Source organism: Sorex fumeus, unplaced genomic scaffold (genome assembly GCF_029834395.1).
Source record: "Sorex fumeus unplaced genomic scaffold, SorFum_2.1 ptg000191l, whole genome shotgun sequence".
Lineage (NCBI taxonomy): Eukaryota > Metazoa > Chordata > Mammalia > Eulipotyphla > Soricidae > Sorex > Sorex fumeus.
In genome coordinates this window covers 3,455,720-3,477,115 of record NW_026606248.1, presented here as the reverse complement: position 1 = coordinate 3,477,115, position 21,396 = coordinate 3,455,720, and the positions used below count along the sequence as shown (strand labels likewise).

General features: G+C 40.0%; 1 protein-coding gene across 2 annotated transcripts in view; it reads right to left on the bottom strand.

Annotated features, from left to right (window-relative positions):
• The window catches only part of FRMD4B (FERM domain containing 4B), a 232,287-nt gene that overhangs the window by 197,727 nt on the left and 13,164 nt on the right, over nt 1-21,396 (bottom strand). Inside the window, exon 1 of one of the 2 annotated variants that reach the window (XM_056108021.1) lies at nt 1,970-2,061. The exons of the other annotated variant lie outside the window; for it this stretch is intronic. Coding sequence (XP_055963996.1) covers nt 1,970-1,993 — 24 coding nt within the window. The 5' untranslated portion in view covers nt 1,994-2,061. Of the gene's footprint in view, nt 1-1,969; nt 2,062-21,396 lie in introns of those variants that run through there. 2 annotated transcript variants of the gene reach the window in all.

Genomic DNA, 21,396 nt, shown 5'->3' with positions numbered 1-21,396 from the left:
ACATCACCACAATTCTGTATCACTCTATGATGTATTTTTTTGAATCATGCCTGAATCCTCATTCTACCAGTCATAGATTGTCTGCATTTCCCTCGGAGGACCACATGGGCAGCACACATGCTCTGGAATAAATTATGTCTGTTTGAAAGTACCTTTTTTGTTTTGTTTCTTTTTGTTTGTTTGTTTTGGGGTCACCTGGTATTCTCAGGACTTACTTCTGGCTCTGCACTCAGGGATCACTCCTGGTGCTCAAAGGACTATATTGGATGCTGGGGACCAAACCCATGTGCAAGGCAAGTTCTCAATCCACTGCAATATCTCTACAGTCCCATGGAAATGTCATTTGTGAGGCTGCTCTAAGTGGTGTGGTGTCTCATTCCTGTCTCATTACATTGAAATATAAAATGATCTTACTGGTAATGAGATTTTATGGCCTTAATCTGAAAGAACATGATATTATAATCCAAGGCCCAAGGTTATCCTAAAATTGCATGGAATTAATTTGAAAATAACTGCATTTCTTTCTTCTTTTCTTTGTTCGTTTGTTTTCTGGCAATGCCTGACAGTGCTCAACAGTAACTCCTGGTCCTGTTCTCAGGATGACTCCTGATAGAGCCTTGGGGACCATATTCGATTCCAAGGATCAAACCTAGGGTGGCTTCATGCAAGCCCTTAAGCCTTATATTATCTCTCAGGTTCTGCTCCTTTTCTACTCTTTCAGATTATTAGATACCTTTAGACACGATTGATTTAGAGATAAATGATTCATTTCTATACAACCCAATTGTGCTATGCCATGGCAAAGGGGTGCTATCCTAGTCCCTATTGCGATACATTTATTTCCTTGCCATTTTTTTCTCTCCAATCCTACCACTTCCTCCACAGACTTCCTTCTATATCCAAGAGCTTTGCAGCCTGCTGTATGAGACAATTTCCTTTGTTTTCTGAAGTCGACCCAGACTCGCCTCCCTTCCTCCATCTACAACATCTACCTATCAAAAGGAAAATAATGGACACACGAACTTGGACTTGATGAGTTTAACATAACCACATTTCAAAGGAGGAAAGGGGGAGAAAATTAAGCTTCCCTTTAATTAGAATGTAAGACTTCCTTTGACGAATCATAAACGTTTCGTTAATTTATAGTCATATCCCAAAACTGCTGCTCCACATTCGACCTGAGCTGCTGAATTTGGTTGCCTAGAATCTTCATGGAAACCAGATTTGCAGGAAGAGAGGAGGAGCAGAAATCAAGGCGAGAAAACACTGAGAGGAGAGAAACCACTGTTTCTCTCGAGGAAGAACAGGGTTTGACATGAAAACATACTTTTGGAGAAGCTACTAATGAGTTCTAATCCCTCACAGGGTATTTGCTACCACAAAAATAAAGACCCCAAACAAAGTACCCTGAGGAGATTTAACAACTGCAAGTCCAAAAGCGGGTATGTGCTGCTCACACAGAGCCCGCTCTCACACCGTTCTTTCCACATCCATAAAGAAGCTTACATCTTTAAATTAAAAAAAAAAACAAAGAAAAGAAAAAGGGTAGCATTGGGTGGGGGAGTAGAGAGATGAAATGGCACATTTAAAAAACAATACCAAAAATCTGAAGTAAAAACAAGAAGTGAATCTTTCAGGACATTTAAGGCTGCAGAGAGAGCATTTAAAAAACGACAGGAACCCCTTCCCTACCTTTCCACCCCAACTCCCACTCCCTAAAGTGACTGGGAAGGGTCATCTCCACTTGGAAAACAAACTGAAGCATATTAAAGTAACTCTTTGGTTAAAAAACTACTCTTTGGAAAGAGCGATGATACAGATTTCTTGTTGTTTCCTGAAAACTGGGTTCTGGAATATAGTAATTAGGTTAGTAGAATCTGCCAAGACTTTGCTAAGAAATGCCAGTAAGCACTCAGGAAGAAAGAGTGAATAATCTGTAGCTCGAAATTAGAAGAGAAATTGTTCTTACCTCCGAACCATGATCGCGGCTCATTTAAAAGGATTGATGAGAATGTGCAGGACAAAGGACATGTGTAGTAAGTACTTGGGTCAGTATGTGTGCGCTCTCCAAAGACAAGCTGGTGGAAGTAGGGACCTAAAACCCCCGGACGCCTTCCTCTGCCCTATAATCGCAAGGAAATGACAGTACCGTTTGTTGCTTTGATTAGAAACAAAAGCCTTTCAACATGAGTCAGGAAAGCGATGGGAGGGGGAAAAATAACAAACCCGACCTGCGCTCTTTCTTTTAGCCACCTAGAGTCTCTCTTCATTGCATGTTTAAATGTATTTAAAACACAAGAAGCAACGCTGTTTATTGTTTTCTAAACTTCATTGAGAATGCATGGTCTGGTTGAAGAGTTAATCAGAGATTAACTCCACTCTCTAGAAATCCAAACTTCAATTTGGGTTTTTAGAAGTATTGCTTTTGTTCAATTTGTTTATACAAATAATGAAGAACTCTTCTGAGGCAATCTGAAAGCTTATCTGTTTAAATGTATTTTTATATTTATGAATATAAATATATTTATATTTGTAAATTTTTCAAACTAGTTGAAGAATTTTGTGAAGACAAACAGCAATAATATTTAATTCCACTTTGATACTCCCAGGTAGCTCATGTCAACAGCTTTTACTCTCCAAAAGAAACTCAAAATTCCATGGGACAATCTTAGTAAGTTTGACCAGCTTCATTGATGTTTGCTACAAACAGATAAGCTGTCAGATTGCCTCAGAAAAGTTCTTCATTATTTGTATGGAACAAAATTAATACTATTAAAATTGGTCAAGGAACGGGGAATAGCCAAAAAAATTATAAAACAGAGAGAAAAATATACAGGGAATGACAATAATTGACTTGTTTTTTAAATAGTTGAGTAAGAACTTAAGATATGTTGTCATATTTCTGCCACCTGCATAAAGAACCTTTTGGAATTTTGTGCCAATTGTGGTATGGCTAAGAACAAGAGTTTCAGAGCCAGATAAATTTGATGTTTTATTTTAGGACAACCCCTGGTGGTGTTCAGAGCTTAGTCTATGCAAGGATCAATTCTAGTAGGTTCAGAGGACCATATGAGATGCCACGGATTGAACTCAGGTTGGGTGCATGCAAGGCAATATAGTACCCACTGTACTATCGCACTGGCCCCTAAACTCAATGTTTTGAAGCTACACGTTCTTGGGAAAGTGACCTTACTGCTCTAAGACTCTATGTTCTGATAAAAATAGATATAAAAATCCTTATCTCATAAGGAGTGTTAGAGAATTGAATGAGATAAGCATGTAAAGAACAAAAACTGTGCCTGGCACATAGGCTTTGAAAGGTCTGGTGAAAGCTGACAGACCAAAAACAAGGGTGAGACAATGCCAGGTCATGGCTGTGGGAGAACACAGGAGTATGAACACAGAAAATAACAGTAAAGAAAATGGCCAAAGATGGAGAACCTGAGTTTACCTCCTCCAACTATCACAGCAAATCTTCACCAAAACCTGGATTAATCTATAGAGAAATGGGCCAGAAACCCTGAAGAACAAAGACTCAAAAACATGGGACAAAAACAAGCACCCAAGTAAACAGAAAGAAACCAGAGAGGTCTCCTCACAAGAAAGAAAAGAAGTCCCACTTCAGAGCAACAAACTGCCAGTGGGGAAAGATTTTTATTTTTGTTCTTTTTGTTCTTGCTATACGTGGTAGTGCTCAGGGGTCATTCCTACTGGTATCAGGGGTCACTTACGTTGGTGCTCAGAGAATCATGCAAGGCCACGGATAGATCCTGGGTCTCTCCCACGTAGAGCATGTGCATCAGTCATTTGGCATTTCTCCTTGGACTGAGGGAAATGATTTAATTTTGCCTTTTGAGCCATACCCGAAGGTGCTCAGGGGTTTCTCCCAGATCTACACTCAGGGATTACTCCTGATGGGATTCAAGGAACCGTATGTGGTGCTAGGAATCATACCTTGTTTGGCTGCATGCAAGGCAGATACCCTACGCACTATATAATCAGTTCGACTCACGGAGAGAAGTGATTTCTAATGTGCAGAACCTTAACCTGGAGAGTGTGTATGGTGGGGGGAATAGGCCAAATATCTGGCACCTCAAACGTAAGGTTCTATACTTAACAATTCTGAGAGGCAAGAAAACATAGACAATAAACATTGGTCTGGGGCACCTGAAGGTGTCAACTTGGTGTCTTCTCACAGCTCTGCTGATAGTAGTATGATAGATACCATGGCCAGGCCCTCTGAACTTGGTACTGAGGTGCTCCAAGTATTGGCCCTCTTCAACACTTATTTTCTGCCCAAGATTACTTGAGTGCAGGTATTCAGCACCCACCCAGACCCTCATGAAGCATAAAATCTAATGGGGAGATAAAGGAACTCACCCACATTGATGTGTTAACACAACAGCTGAGAAAGATCCCTAAAACAAAAGAGCTGTATACACTATATATAGAAATAAAAATAGAAATCTTAATGATGCTGAATGATGAAATCAATGGAACATAAATTTATCAAAAACAAAGCTTGAGAACAGTTGAAACATAAATCATACGCTCAAGTGGGCCCAGTAACATCTCCATTGTGGTGACACTTGTTACTTTGTTTGGCATATCGAATACGTCACAGGTAGCTTGCCAGGCTTTGCTGTGCAGGCTATATATATATATATATATATATATATATATATATATATATACTCCCGTTGTTCATCAATTTGTTCTAGCGGGCCCAGTAACATTGTTACTGTGTTTGGCATATCGAATACGTCACGGGAAGCAGAAGCTTGCCAGGTTTTGCCCTGTGGGCAAGATACTCTCAGTGGCTTGCCGGGCTCTTCGAGAGGGGCAGAGGAATCAGATTCGGTTCCTGTTGGCCGCGTGCAAGGCAAGCAAGGCAAACGCCGTATTCACTGTGCTATGGCTCATATGTGTGTGTGCGTGTGCGTGTGTGTATGTGTTTATGTTTGTGCATACAGGCACACACACACACAAATGGTGGACTCAATTGTGGAATTGGAAAAGCCAAAAATCAAATTAGGGAGCTTGAATGTTAAGTGGTAGAAGCTATCCAAAAAGATAAGAAAAGAAGAAATGAAAACAACAAAGAAAACATAACAGCTATCCAGGGATATAGATAGGAAGAAGATTAGAATCACTGGGATTCTGGGGGAAAAAAAAAAACCAAAGAGGCAGAATTTTCACTTGATGAGATAATGTGCAAAAAACTCACTGAGCTAAAAAAGGAGTCTAGATACAAGACCCAGTAAGCTCTTATCTTCCACACAAAATATACTCCAAAAAACACAACAAGACACATTACAATGGCAAAAATCATGGATGAAGAGAGAATCCTGAAAACAAAAGAGAAAAAGAGTCACACAGAAAGGATTCCCCATGATACCACCAGCAGATTTCTCCACCGAACCTCTAATGGTTGTGGCATGATGTCTACAAAGTGTTGAATGGAGAGAATTATCTACCTCTCTAGGTTATAGCTCTTATTTGAAGGAGGAATACCTCAAGTAACACATGAACCACATTATGAGAATATGTTAATAGGAAAACACATCAAAGGGGTGTGGGTATGTGGAAATTCTCTGTACTTTCTTAGAACAGTTTCTGTAAATTGAAGAAAAAGTTTATCTTAAAAATAAAATAAAACAACAGCAGTTGAAGATCTATTTTGTTTTTAAGCTGTGCAGGATCTCTTTCCCCTTTTAGTAATCACAGATCTTAGCTTTTCTAGCATGGTGCTATCTAAATGATTAGGGAGTTGGCTGGTAACCTCAGATCCCTGCAATATATGACAAACATGTGATTCAAAAATAGCTATCTAAAGTTATGTACCTTCGTATTATGAAGCTGTTAGGAAAGATGAAGTCATGAAATTTGCTTATAAGTGGATGGTCATAGAGAGTATCATGCTAAGTGAAATGAGTCAGAGAGGGACAGACATAGAAGGACCACACTCACTTGTTGAATACAAAATAACATAATATGAGACGAACACCCCAGGACAGTAGACACAAGGGCCAGGAATACTGCCCTATAGTTGAAAGCTTGCCTCATGAGCTGGGGGAGAAGGCAGCTGTAATAGACAAGAGATCACTAAGTCAATGATGGTTGGAGGGATCGTTCGGGATGGGAGATGTGTGCTGAAAGTAGATAGAGGACCAAAAGTGATGGCCTCTCAGTATCTATATTGCAAACGGTAATGCCCAAAGTAGAGAGAGAGTAAAAGGGAAATTGTCTGCCATAGAGGTGGGTGGGGGTTGGGCTGGGGAGGAGGTGGAGATACTGGGGACATTGGTGGTGAAAAACATGCTCTGGTGGAGGAATGGGTGTTCGATCATTGTATGACTGAAACTCAAACATGAAAGCTTTGTAACTGTATATCTCACAGTGATTCAATAAAAAAATATGTACCTACAAAATCCCTCATTATAGGAGTTAGAGAAGATGTGTTTTTGGTTTTGTCTGTAAAGTACAATGCTGGGAGGAGAGCTTGGGGGTCACCAGGTACCTCTCACCTGACAAAAGACATGGAGAGAGAAAGATTCCAGTGATTGTCAGAATCAGTGGGTGGTGCTAAACCTAATCACCATGAGATACACAGTTACAACGTTTTTCATGATTGGGTTTCAGTCATACAATGTTTCAACACCTGTCCCTTCATCAGTGAACATTTCCCACCACGAATGTCCCCAGTTACCCTCCTTACCTCAGTTTTTATTTAAAAAATTGAGAGCTTACTTTTCAAAAAAGTAAGCAGGTGGGGAGCTTGCTTTGCATGTGGCCAGCCTGAGTTTGATCCCTGTCACCTCATACAGTCCCCTAAACTTCACCAGGAGTGAACCCTGACTGCAGAACCAGGGGCAAGCCTTAGCACTGCTGCGTGTTCCTCCTCCCTCCATACCTGGCCCCCTACCAAAAAAATGACTTGAAAGCAGAAAAGTTCTATCTAATACATTCCCTCATGGGAGAAATTCTAAATCCTTGGAATCAGGTATACAGCAACCAGATTTGCAACCCTGCTCAAGTTGGGTGCTCATCAACAAAGAACCAGTGTGTGTGTGTGTGTGTGTGTGTGTGTGTGTGTGTGTGTGTGTGTGTGTGTGAATCTCCAGGTGCAAAGACACATAGCTCCACATGTCAGGAACTGTCTGGGAGAAACTAATAGTTCTGGCAATACTAGGATTCTGCAGACAGGAATTCTGTAATGAGAGAATTATTTAGGAAGTGGTTCCAGAAAACTATCCCAAATAATAATAATAGTAAATCTCACTCTATGTCCAATCTGAAGAAACTGCACTTCCACATTGCTGCAGTCAGGGTGTTTAACATGGAACAGGGATTAATTTAGGATTCAGAAAGGCAGAGCAGACAGGGTAAATAGTACCACTGAAAATAAAATTATACAATTAAATACAATAGGATCAAGCAAAATATGAGTGCACGTGAAACTGTGATATAATTACATGAGCTCCTAACTGGTGATCCTTGGACAAGAATAAGGAAGCTGATCATCTGGGTACTTTCACTGTTCCTGAAAATGGGATAAGGAAAATATACTCACTGATTTAGGGGGAAATATATGGATTCAATATCCCAAATTTTTGTTTCTTTATTTTGGGGCTATACTCACTTGTTCTGGGAGTAAGTCCCCCAGCTCTGTGCTCAGGGTCACTCCTGGCTCTAACAGGTGCTTGGAGAACCATGCAGTGAAGGACAGAGAATCCGGATCTCCTACATACAAAGCTCATTGAGCTGTCTCTCTGACCACATTGTCCAAATGTTTAAAAGAATATGAAGCCTTTTGAGAGGATTGTTTGTTTTGGTAGAGTTCTAAAAGTGCTTGTAATTATCAAAACATGATAACTAAAATAAAATAAAAAGAATATTGAGTCTTAAAATCATACTATTTGCCACAGCATGGATGGAACTAGAGAATATAAGGCTGAGAAAAGTTAGTCAGAAGGGAAGAAATAGATCCATAATGATCTCTCTCATGTGTAGGATTTAAAGATACACTGTTAGGAGCAAGAAATGGCCAAAGGCAACAGAAAATGAGAGTTGGTCCATAGAACTGAGTTAGGGGGAGAGCACCTGGAGATGGAAAGGTGGGCTCTTTGGGATCTTGGTGGACGTAGTGTTGGAATAACGCATGCATGAAACCATTGTTTTCGTTGTTTTATTGGAGGGGAGGGGACATCCAGAGATGCTCAGGGCTTCTTGACTCTGAGCTCAGGGGTCACATTTGGTGGTCTTTGTGGTTCATATGAGATGCTGGGAGTCAAACCTGGATTGGCCACATGGATAACACTGTGACACCATCTCTTTGGTCTATCATGAAACCAAAATTAACAGTATTGTAAATCACAGTACCTTAATAATTTTTAAATGAAATATTGACACTTGGGGATCTTTATGAGATATTTTGCATTTATCATAAAATGACCAACTTAATCACAAAGCTCTTCACATGCTATATGAATAAGAGAGGCACAGATAAAATACCGCATAACTGATGTACCAGTTTTCTAAAATTCTGATAGTTGAGCATCACTCTAAACCCTTGTCATAACAAAGATGGCACACAAAACTGGCTCACCTCAATCGAGTGAGGTTTGCACTAAAAAATAAATTTTTAAAAAATTTATATTTTTAAATTTTATTTATTTATTTATTGCTTTTTTGGTCACACCCAGCAATGCTCAGGGGTTACTCCTGGCTCTGCGCTCAGGAATTACTCCTGGCAGTGCTTGGGGACCTATATGGGATGCTGGGGATTGAGCCCAGGTTGGCCGTGTGCAAGGCAAACGCCCCACCTGCTGTATATCGCTTCGTTCCCCCCCAAAAGGAATTTTTTCCTTGTAACTCCTCCTTCTTCCCTAATTCCTTGACACAGTTTATTTCAAATATCTATTGAGTACCACATACATATAAAGAGATTTCAGCTCTGCTTGGTATTTCCCCACGAGAGCAGAGGATTCATTTTATTTTCTACCTCCCAGTCAACCCTGAGGGTGAGGATTTCACTTTCATGCCTGTTTCTGTTCTAAGCCGTTCACCAATCTGTATATGAGAGATGCTTGGATACCAGATAATTTTTCTTAGGTCTAATATTACAATGAATATAAATTCATTGTAATATTATAATACATATTTAAAAGTGTTTTTGCTAGGTCTAATAATATCAGATATACAACCTGTATGAGTACCCCATAGTTTGACCATATTTGCTTTAAAGCTTTGTTGTTCTGTAATTCTTAATGCATTTGAGTAAGATGCTCCACATTTTCATTTCACACTAAGCCTGGCAAACTATGCTGCTGGTCCTGCTTAGTGCTAGGCTAAGTAGTAGGAACACAGTGGCAAAAAGGTGAATCATTTAGAGAGGGACTGGAAATTTAAAATCCATCAATTAATAAATAAGCAAACTGAAGAAGAGGATAAGACCTATGAAGAAAATAAAGCAAGAAGGTTTGATAAAAAGGTTCATGGTGGTGAGACAACTTTCTGGATCAGGTCTGGTGGTTAAAAAAGAAAATATAGGAGGCCAGAACATAGTATAGCCAGTCGGGCATTTGCCTGGCATGTAACTGACCTGGGTTTGATCCTCAGCACCTCATATAGTTCCCCAAGTGCAAAAGGAGTGATCCCTCAGCCTACATAGAGCCTAGCCAGGTCAGAGGGGGAGAGAGAGAGAGAGAGAGAGAGAGAGAGAGAGAGAGAGAGAGAGAGAGAGAGAGACTAGCCAGGTCAGAGGGAGAGAGAGAGAGAGAGAGAGAGAGAGAGAGAGAGAGAGAGAGAGAAGGAACAGTAGCTCAGTGGAAGAGCACTTGTCTTGCATAGGCCCTGAGTTCAATACCTGGCATGAGTGTGGAGGGGAAGAAAAGAGAGAAAAGGTGGAACTGAGTTCAGAACCACTTCTGCCTTGTTCAAGGCTATAACACAGGCACATGGAAAGCTCTCAACTAACATTCTGAATGAATAGAACTTCTGTTTAAAAAGGACGTGCAGCAAATACAGAAAACTAGTTCATAATTTACTAGAAACTGGGACGGCATGGCTGACAGATAAGGAACACTTGAAGTTTACTTAAGGTCTCCTTCAGGATCACATGTTTTAGCAGTTGGAGGGGTACACCATGTCCAGGAAAAACAACCCCGATGGAAAAGTCCATTACTCACATTCCCCTCCAGGCAGAAAAAGAGGGAAGTTTCTTGTTTTAGGCGGTTCTCTTGCTTTCTTAACCATAAATGGAAAAGCAGAGGTGAAAAGAGTCAGGGAGAGCAGTAGGGCTGTGGCCTTTCCTTTCTGTTTCACAGGATGAATGCCCGGGCTTTTCATCTGGTATTACCGAAGGGCACAGGCAGTTTTTCAGGTGGTGAACATAAACCCTGTTCAATCTGATCTCATCCTTGTTTGTGACAAGGAAGAAAAAGAACTTTGAAGCTCAGAAGTCATCAAAAATGTTCAACATTCATTGAAGAGTGCAAATATTTGTTGCTTTAGTTCCTGATTTTAATTGCCACATGCAAGGAAACATTCACCATCAAGGAATACAAATTCATTTGAATACAACAGCCAACAGCTCCACATTAATTGACTGCTCACTTGAGCTACTGTCTTCATAGCTTTGCCCAGATAATCTTTCATCCTGACAACATTATGAGGCACTACTGTTCAGCTCCATTGCACATGAGAAATCGAGGCTCAGATTGGAGTGGAACAGGATTCTAACCCAGAGCTGACAGTCTCAAACACAACTTTTCCATTTGTCTGCCGTAGAAAGCGTGAAATGCATCCAGGGGTTAACATCCAGACACCCTGTTCGATTTCCTTCCTGTATTTCTGCAGCATTTGGGTTTTTGTTTTTCCCTTTCTCCCTCCCTTTGCTTTCCTTATAAAAAAAAGCAAAACAAACAAAATTTTTATGATGGAAAATTTCAAAGCACTCATAGAAAGTGAGAGATTGGTATAACAAATCCCCAGTGACCATTCTCTGTAATGAATGTTTCACGTTATCAGTATATTTTTAGTTATAATCACACACACACTATCTGCCTCTGTACATACTATATTGAAGCAAATCCAGGATTTAAACCAATTTCATTTAAAATATTTTAAAATATTTTATTAAAATTTTTTTTGGTTCTGGAGTCATACATGGTGATGTTTGAGGTCACTGCTTCGTGCTTTGGGGTCACTCCTAGCAGTATGTGGAACCATATGGTGCCAAGGATTGAACCAGGGTCTACAGCATGAAAAGCATGTGTTCCAGCCCTTTGAGCCATCTCCCAGCCTTCCCTGATAAATATTTTAATATATGTCCCTTCTCACTTTGCCAACTAAACCATATCTTTATTTTCATTCAAGTGGAGCAAAGGAAATATCCTTTCCCACATCCCCCCCTCCACTTTATTTAAACACCATGGTTTACAAAATTGTTCATGATGATTTGTTACAGGCATTCAATATAAAGGAAATGAGCATTTTACAACTCAGGCAAACTGGGTGTTTGTCTTGTATCCTGTCAGATGAAACAGCATAATTTTTTTTCAATATTTAAAATAAGAACTCTTAAGAATTACAATCCCAATTACCTAAAAAGGGGGGGTGTAATGATTTCAATGTTAATGCCATCTCTTATCCAGTTAGTGTACATTTTTTAAATTAATTATTTATTTTGGGGGCTGGAGCAATAGCACAGTGGGTAGGGCATTTGCCTTACACACGGCCGACCCGGGTTCAATTCCCAGCATCCCATATGGTCCCTTGAGCACTGCCAAGAGTAATTCCTGAGTGCAAAGCCAGGAGTAACCCCTGTTCATTGCCAGGTGTAACCCAAAAAGCAAAATAATAATAATAATAATGATAATAAATTATTTATTTGGAGGGATGGGTTACACTCAGCCGTACTCAGGGCTTCTTGGTAATACTCAGGCAATCATATGTAATGCTGGGGATTGAACTAGAGTTACAAGACAAGTGCCTTAACTCCTATACAATCTCTCCTTTGCTAACTGGGATAAAAGATATTGCCCAAGACCTGTGTAGTTTCTTTTATTCCTTTTTATTTCCTTAGAAAATAACTTGCATAGAGACGGGAATGACTCAGTGGAAAAGTGCCTATCTTGCAGATATTAGGCTGCGAGTTCTATCCCCAGCTGTGCCTACAAACTGAGCGGGACCCCAACAGCATTGCTATTTCTGACCTTTAGAGACACTAAGAGGCATTCAGTCTCTGGAGTCCTGCAACTAGGTATGTGTCAGTACCACAACCAGAGCGTGTGACCTCTGGTGAGTACCACAACAAAAAAGTGTGCAGGCATGATAACCCCCAGCAAGCACTACAATCAAGTGCGTGTAAGCACTGAAATCAAGCGTGAAACCCTAGGTCACTGGAATAAGAACCGCCGCCACAGTTTTTCAGGAAAGGTGTGATCTGGAGCCAGATCCCAGAGCACATGCTTACCCTTAACCATTCACTGGCAAGCAGGATGTTATGATTAACTGCAACAACAATATCTCAACCAGTGATTGAGTATAAAGTGCAGCAAATTTTATCCTGAACCTACTGGTCCTCTCAGCTCTCAAGGCAACCATCAACCCTGCAAATCTTACCTCAAGGCCTAAGCAACCTCCTGTACCTGGAATGTCTTACAAGCATCATCTAGTATGGGTCCAGTGACATGAAAACATGTTGGTAACACTGGCATGGCTACAAACAAGGTATTACATGGTGAGTGAAATTGATCTCTGAACCAAACCAGAGCCCTTGGGATGAAAAATCAAACCAGAGTCCATCGGACACTTCTACCTGGTTTTCCATCCTGGAAGGAAGTGGCTCTTAGAAGCAGGTTTAGAAAGTAAACAATATGGAATAGGAGAGATATCACACAGGTAAGACTCTAGTCTGGAATGAAGCAAACCCGAGTTTGATCCCTGACACCCTACATGGTCCCCAGAGCAGCACCCGAGTGATTCCTGAGTGCAGAACCAGGAGTCACTGTAATCACACCCCTGAACAGTGCTGGGTGTGGGCCTCCAAACAAACAAAAAACCCCAGACAAACAAAACAAACAAACAAAAAAGAAAGAAAATCACACAATAAACAAAAGAATTCAAGAATGGAAGTCCAGCTCCCATAATGCTCTACAATTTTTTAATCTGCTGTTTTGCTAGGTCTGATTTCCACACATTCCCAAATGTTCCCTTTTCTAGTTCAATACTCAGTGTGCAAAAACACTTGGGTACCTGAGGTGGGAGGCCTGGGTCTGCCCCAACTTGAACAGGGGAGCAGAGAGAAAAAGTTGGTCCCATGAACCAAGGTCATGTTAAGATGGTTGCACTGTGACCTGCTTTTTTTGCCACTTTCCTGCGAGTCACCTCTGAAAGGAAGTGAACTACTTGTGACATACGGCCGGTCAATGCTGAACAGCTGAGAAATGACAAAAGCAATTTTCCAAGGGCTTCTGTAGCAATTCCAACTTACCTATGAATTAGAAAGTCTATACAGAAAGAAATCTATAGGTTTATCTCTAGAATTAACATGATATTAGTGGGACCAAAGTTCCAACCATCTCCCACATAATGAAACAAATAGAGTTTCATGGTTGCTGGGGGCCATGAAATGTTGTTGAGACCATTCAACTCTAGATAATTTATATTTAAGTTAATAAATATGGATTTAGAGGGCCAAATAAGCTGAAAGATTTGGGACATCTACATCGAAAGTAAGAAAATAAATATAGTCTGTTCTATTGCCCCTTATTTAAAAACAAATGCAAACCTTGACAAACACTTTCCAGCATATATAAATGAAATTTATAGCACTTACAGAAGAGATCAAGAAAAATTATTGAAATTCACTAAATAGTAAACAGGAAAATCATAGTATGAAACCACATAATCCGGTAAATATAAAAGAACAAACAATTTCAACGATTTCTAAATCTTTAATTTTAATGCCAGACAGAGTGGCTATATGAAAACCTATATGCTACTTGGATTTTAACCAGCAATGTTCTCCACGAACTTCTTTTAACTATAAAAGGAAATTCTATATCATTTTGAGATGACAAACATTTCTGAATTCTCAAGTCTGGTTCTGCAAACATGCAGACCACTTTATACAGTGATGAAATGCAGGACCCGCTTCCTCTGACATTCTTAGGCAGGAACAATTCCAGAGTTCCAAGTGTTACAGTCATAAGGAAGCTACAAAAATTAAAATGCTTTACTAATAAATAAAAGAAAGTGAAAACATATAACATATAAAATTTTGGCTAGTAGAATGCTATAAATCAAAAGTTGGCTCGAGTATGGAAAAGGATCTTGTTCCCTCAGTTGCAGCAAACATTCATCCAATACTTTTTGGAATCCAAGTGTCTTCCAAATAAGGTGCTTAACTTACAGAGGTTCTCCAACAAATGTTTTACATTTAAGGATGTCCACCATTTGAGTAAAAATTTGATATAATCTAAATACCCATGAACATAAGACTAGTGAAATAGTTATAGGACATTTATACTATGGAATATATGTGCTACCCAAAACACAAGATAGGTCAGTATTAGGATAAGGCCCTCCCGTTGTTCATCGATTTGCTGGAGCGGGCCCAGTAACGTCTCCATTGGAGATTTTGTTGTTACTGTGTCTGGCATATCGAATACATCACGGGTGGCTTGCCAGGCTCTGCCATGCGGGCGAGATACTCTCGGCAGCTTGTTGGGCTCTCCGAGAGGGGCGGAGGAATCGAACTCGGGTCGGCCACGTTGGCTGCATGCAAGGCAAACATTAGTAAATATATTTCAAAATGAAAATTTTAAATTTTTTGTTTTGTTTGTTTGTGGGCCACATCTGACAAGCTCAGAAGTTACTCCTGGCTCTGCACTCAGGAATCACTCCTGGCTGTGCTCCAGGGACCATAAGGGATGCCAGAGATCTAATCCAGGTCAGTCACATGCAAGGCAAATGCCCTACTTGCTGTTCTATACCTCTGGCCCCTCCAAAACCAAATATTTTAAGACCATACCCAGAGGTATTTGGGTATTCCCAACTCAGTATTCAGGGGAAACTGCCAGTAGTGCTCAGGTCATCATGCAGTGCCAGAATTGAACCTGACTACCTACATGCAAAACATATGCTTCAGCCCTTTGAACTGTCTCTCTGACTCTGAAATTTGGGGATAATATAGATTGGGGATAGTACAGATGATTGGTAAAAGACAATCTGACTGTAAAATGTATATTAGTGTAATCCTATGTTTAGAAATACCTGGCGACTGCCACGGAGAAAGGGAGCAGGAGGGAACCTGGGGTCACTGGCAGAGATGTGGACACAGGAGGGAATGGAGGTGGATCATTGCATGCCTGAAAGTCTACTGTCAATGGCTTGGTAAATCATAGTATCTTAATAAAAGACATGTTGAATATATATCACTAATTATGACCACTTACTTGTATTCTCTAAGCTCAATATTTCTATAATAATTAAATTTATGGATGTGTGTTACACTAAAGGAAAAGAACTTCTATGGTTCATAAATGAGCTCATATGTTTTAATTAAGTATTAATCACATTTCACATTAATAATACATAGAAATTATTAAATGAACTCACTAGGTCAACATTTGGAGACTACATGCTACTACATACTGGGTGACAAAGTCAAATGAAAAAAAAAATCCCTGTTCTCAAAAAATACTTAACTCAGTATCCTAGATCAAGTATTTTTTTAATATAAAATCATTCATTTATTCATTTCACTAACAACTAGAAAACAGAATACAACAGTATACTAATAGACTCTAAATGTGTTTCTCATAGAAATGCAATACTGAATATTGGATCAAATATTTTGAATGAGAAATTTTGTTTTATAAGGATGAAAGAAGTACATGCACACTTCGGTATAAAAATTTGAATTCAGAGTTATGAAAGCAAAAGAGGTAGTGTTCTCTCTCCTTATCTCCCTTCAGATTACATTGCAGAGGGTAAAAATGAATGGTTTGATGGTCTAGATTTCCAGTGCATATAGAGGTACACCCACATACATTTCTTGCATCAACATATACTCCCATGTGTTCACACATTTCCCACATATTGTTCTGTCCTTTGTTTTAACTGAAAAATATATTACCGAAAATTTCCTAGGCTGTACCAAATAGTTCTACTTCATTCTTTTTATTAAACTCATAGAAATTCCACTGTAGAGAAGAAGTAGCATTTACTGTGTTATTCATGTCTCCATTGCTTTGCCATTTTGAATGGTGCAATAATAATCCATGCACATATATTTTCATGTGAGGATGTTCTTAAGATTAATTCCCAAGGGCTGGGGAGATGGTTCAAAGGGCTGGAGTACATGCTTTGCATCTGGCATCATTTGAGAGCTCTGGGTTTGATTCCTGGCAAACCAAGTGTGTCTCTCTCCCAGCCAGAAAGAATTTCCTGAATGAAATTGTTCTAAGAGGATACATATCTTATATTGATTGTGTACAACAAAGCTATCTTGAAAACAGTTTGTAACAATACACCAGATCAATTAGAATAAAAACTCTTTTTATTTAGGGGCCAGAGTGATAGTACAGCAGGTAAAGCACTTGCCTTGCAAGCAGCCAACCTGGGTCCGATCCCTGGCATCCCTTATGGTCCCCAAGCACCGCCCTTAGTAATTCCTAAGGGCAGAGTCAGGAGTAGCCCTGAGCATTACTTGTGTGACCAAAGAATAAAGAAATCTTTTTTCCCCCTTGCATCAAACGATCCATCTCCCCTCTTAATCTTATTTTAGATAACTCTATCTAGATAAATAAGAAAGAGCACATTCTCTTTCTGTTTTCTATGAAAAGTCTTTGTTAAAGTTAAAGTTAAAGTTAGTTGGCAGGACATTTTTTTGCTCAGGGCTTACTCCTGGCTCTATATTCAGGCATATCACACCTGGTGTATCACACCTGGGGACAGTATAGGATGCTGGGGATCGAACTCGGGTTGGTTGTGTATAAAGGCAAATGCCCAACCTACTGTACTATCCTCCAGCCCCTCGTAAACTGACAAGAGTTCTTATAATTTGGGCACTGGTTTAAGCAGTCAGTCACATGGCATTCTCCCATTTATACCTGGCAATGATATAATGAGATACGATGATCCCATTTTATAGGAGAGGAAACTTGAGTTTCATAGAAGGTCATTCAGTCAATAAGGGAATGGTACACAGGACAGGAACTCAGCGCCATCTGACTTCAGCACTGTGCGCTCCTGAAGGAAATACACAAATCCCTCCAAGGGAGTAGATGAAGCTATTCCTCTCAATATGGCTCTGTCCAAATCTCTGAAAAATGAATGAAGTTGCTTTGGCCAAGAAAGCGTCATAGTATCCCAGGCTGCTTCCTCTATAGTTTTCCTCACAGGTTCCTCAAGCCCATAACCACCCACCTCACTTCTGTTTTGCACAGAGGGTCTCCGGAAAAGGAAAGTGATCATGCATCACCCATGAAAATTTGCTCTACTGCTCTCCATTTAATGTTCCAAACTTTAGTGAAGCAGCCCATGTATGGTCCCATTTCACAGACAGTGTGGCACAGTCAAGTCAAGAGGCAAGACTGAGCCTTCATTCAGCACAGACCAGTGCTCCAGCTGTCAGGTTTCTCCCTTTTAAACCAGGGGGAACAGATTAAGTTATTCACCAAATTTTCCATTACTAAACTACACCAAAATTGATAAACTGATAGCAACATAGCAGCTTCTAAAGAGAACCTGTCACAAAATGTATCATATTACTGGTTCTGGCTAAGGAGTTCGTGTTCATACACTGCGTTAGTGTATTTAGCAGTCCTAGGGTCATACTAAAGCTTTAGAAGGGATGTTAAAGATAGGGTGAGATGGTGGTGAGAACAGGGAAGATAAACTTTATGCTTGGTATTAAGCTGGTTCGTGGTTTTACTTGCTGGAAAATTTTCAGATACAGTCATAACCTGTATGCATGTATCTGGATACAAGTATATATTTTATACAATTTTAATATATATGCACACATGTACACATAATATTTATTTATATCATTTATTTTTATTTTTTATTTTCAAGTAATTCTCTTCAATTTTTGAGATTTTTAAAAATTGATTGACTTTTGTGATGTAGAATTCTGTTAATTATGATGATTTCCGGGCACATTATTTATATCTTTCCTGTTTTTTTTTTTGTTTTGGTTTTGGGTCACAGCTGGTGGTACTTAGGGCTATCCTGGCTCTGCACTGAGGACCTGAACCTGGTGACCTCAGGGAACTATATAAGTGGTGCCAAGGACTGAATCCGGGTCAAGCATTTGCAGGTTAGCGCCCTGCCCACTGAACTAGGGCTCTGGCCCCAATTTAGACATTTTAATACAATCCATTTACTTAAGAGAAAATTAAAACAGGGCTGGAGGGTTAGCCCAATGGGCTGGTGTGCACGCTTGGTGTGGGTGAGGTGATATGTTACACCCTCAGCACTGTATATCTTCTCCAGAACAGAACTGTTGGGCTCGCAAAGCTAAGGTGAGGGTACTGAGAGTGTCCCCCACCTCACCCCAGGCTCCCCGTGTAATGCTGAGGACGTTCCTGCCTCACAAAAAGAGACAATATGGAAAACAACAACAATAACAACAACAACCACAACTACAACAACAACGAAAAAACACAAAAAAACCCAGGAGCAAAGCATAGGAAGAACATAATTAGATTTGATTTACTTTTAAAACACATTATATGGCTTATATGGGGCATGGATTTTGGGGTGTGGCTTGGTTTGGGGGCCACACTGGATATGTATGACAAGACTGCTGGCACAGTACTAAACGATCACTGCTTGTGGTGCTCTGGTGACTATATGCTGTGATGGGAATCAAACTGGATTTGGCTATGAGTAAGGCCAGGGCCTTACTCCTGTGTTGTCTCTGGCCCTATGTGGCAAAGTTATATATATACTTGGTATTACTAATGCAGAGTATGAGGAGCATGGAAAAAAAGTTAAACTCAGTAGTGAATAAAGGATACTGTTCAAACACTGGCACTAATATCTTAAATTTTATTTGAAACTCAGAATTGGCTTTTGAAGTTTATTAATGGAAAAATATTTTCACTAAAAAAAATCTCATTTCCAAAAAGAGGTTGAAAGCAAAATCTTATGACCTCAGTTGGAATGGTATCTGGCATCAACACTTATAAAAATTAATACATACAAACCTTAAGGAAAATGCAATGCCATAAATTCAAACATGAGTTGAAAGTTCAGATTTTTCATATCCTTACCAACTGCTTTCTAACTTAAATATTAATTTCAAATACAAGTTGGAATGAGACTCTTAACGTGTATTTTGTCCTTGGGAAGGATCTGGAAAATACCTAATGATACTTTTTATTTATAGAGATTATGATTCTGCTGTTGAGATTGATAATTAGACACGGTAACAAGTTCTCATAACTCAAAGGGTCAAATAAATGTTTTTTTATATTGCCTGTGCTGCTAAATCTTAATAAGGTTGGATGCATCCAAAGACTTGGGGAAAGCAAAATTTTAATTAAACAATAATGAAGACTGGGGCAGGGGTGGAGGGGATGTTGTTTTTCTTCTGAGTCCAGGCAAATTCAAAGAATCCTTCTATCCTGAACGCCAGTGGAGGAAGGGAGAGAGGGAGAGACAGGGGGTCGGGAGGATGAGAGGGAGGGTGAGGGTCTGAACATCTGTCAGTGTTGGTCAAGCAAAACAGGACACACCTTCCAGAACTTATCCACAGAGGCTGGGTGTAGAAAACAGTGATCACTCACTGATCACTGAAGCAGAAAAGAGCTACAGGAACTGGCAGTTTCCCTGTGCTGGGCTGGATGAGGATGTTCTACTGCTGCTACAGCGAAGTTGGGGGTCCTTGGACATAGAATAATTGCACTCATTTGTGAGATATAAAACACATAGCATGAGACTAATACCTAAGACAGTAGAAACAAGGACCAGGAGAACTTGCCTACGGTTGGAAGCTTGCTACAAGTGGTGGTGATTGAAGGGGGGGTAGTTAGGATAGAGAAGGGACCACTATGACAATGATAGTTGGAAACTATCACTCTGGACAAGAACAGAGTGCTGGAAGGAGGTAAAGGGATAAACATGATAACCTTTCAGTACTTGTACTGCATATCATAATGCCCCAAAAGAAATGAAAGAGAGAAGGAGGAGGGGGTATCTGCCATAGAGACAGGCTAGGGGGTGTCCCCAGTGTCCTCTAGGGGACACTGGTGGTGGAAAATGTACGCTGGTGAAAGGATTGGTGTTGGAACATTGTATGACTGAAACCCAATCATGCAACTTTGCAATTGTGTATCTCACAGTGATTCCATTAATATTAAATAAATAAAAATCCAAAAGTTGGGATTATCAGTGAGTTTCCTCATGAGGCCTCAAGGAAATTATCTGCTCTGCTTTCTAATATGCTGCGTCCCTAATGAAATGGCAACCAGAAAATGGAAATGAATGCATTCTACAATAAAAAAGGAATAAATGCACATACAAATAGATTTCAGCATGCTGCCTCCCCCTCTGCAGGAGGTCGCCAAAGCTTTAGAGAAAGCAAACTTTTCCCTTGGACAGAACCCCCACCTCGATGCTTGCACCCGCTCCAGATTCTTTGTGTCTTCCTCCACCCCATGCTGCCATAATGCTGGCCCAGATCCCCACTGTCACTCAGTAGGATGTGAGAAATCACTTTCTCACTGTCCAGCTACTCTCGCCAGAGTGCCTTGGGTAAAGGTCTAAAAACTGTAAAGCAAAGTTCTTTTTATTTTTTTTAATCTAGTCAATAGATCTTTCCAAAAGACCTGTCAGGTTTCAGATACTGAGCATACCTGTGAACTGAGCAATGTTTCTGCACACCTACAACTAATGTTAAAGCCAAGAGACACACAAAAGCAAACAAATCATTTTCTAATGGTTGGCTGGTGGTTACAGGGCTCCAGAGACAATAAATTCGAGTGAGAGCAGTTACAAGTGATAGTCTGGTTAGGTGACATTTGAATAATGAATCACAAAAAAATTAATTTGAAAGGATATATGTACACGGATATTCACTGAAATGCTTAGTATGATAGGCAAGATATGCAAACAACCCAATATCCAAATACTGATAGTGGACCAAGAAACTGTGGGGCAAGAGAGATAATACAGTGGGCAAGGCACTTGCCTTGTACACAGATGACCCGGGTTCGATTCACAGCACTCCACATGGTGCCCCAAACCCTGCCAAGAGTGATCCCTGAGCTCAGAGCCAGGAGTAAGGTATGCACACTGCCATGGCCTCCAAAATCAGAAAGAAGAAAGAAAGAAAGAAAGAAAGAAAGAAAGAAAGAAAGAAAGAAAGGAAGGAAG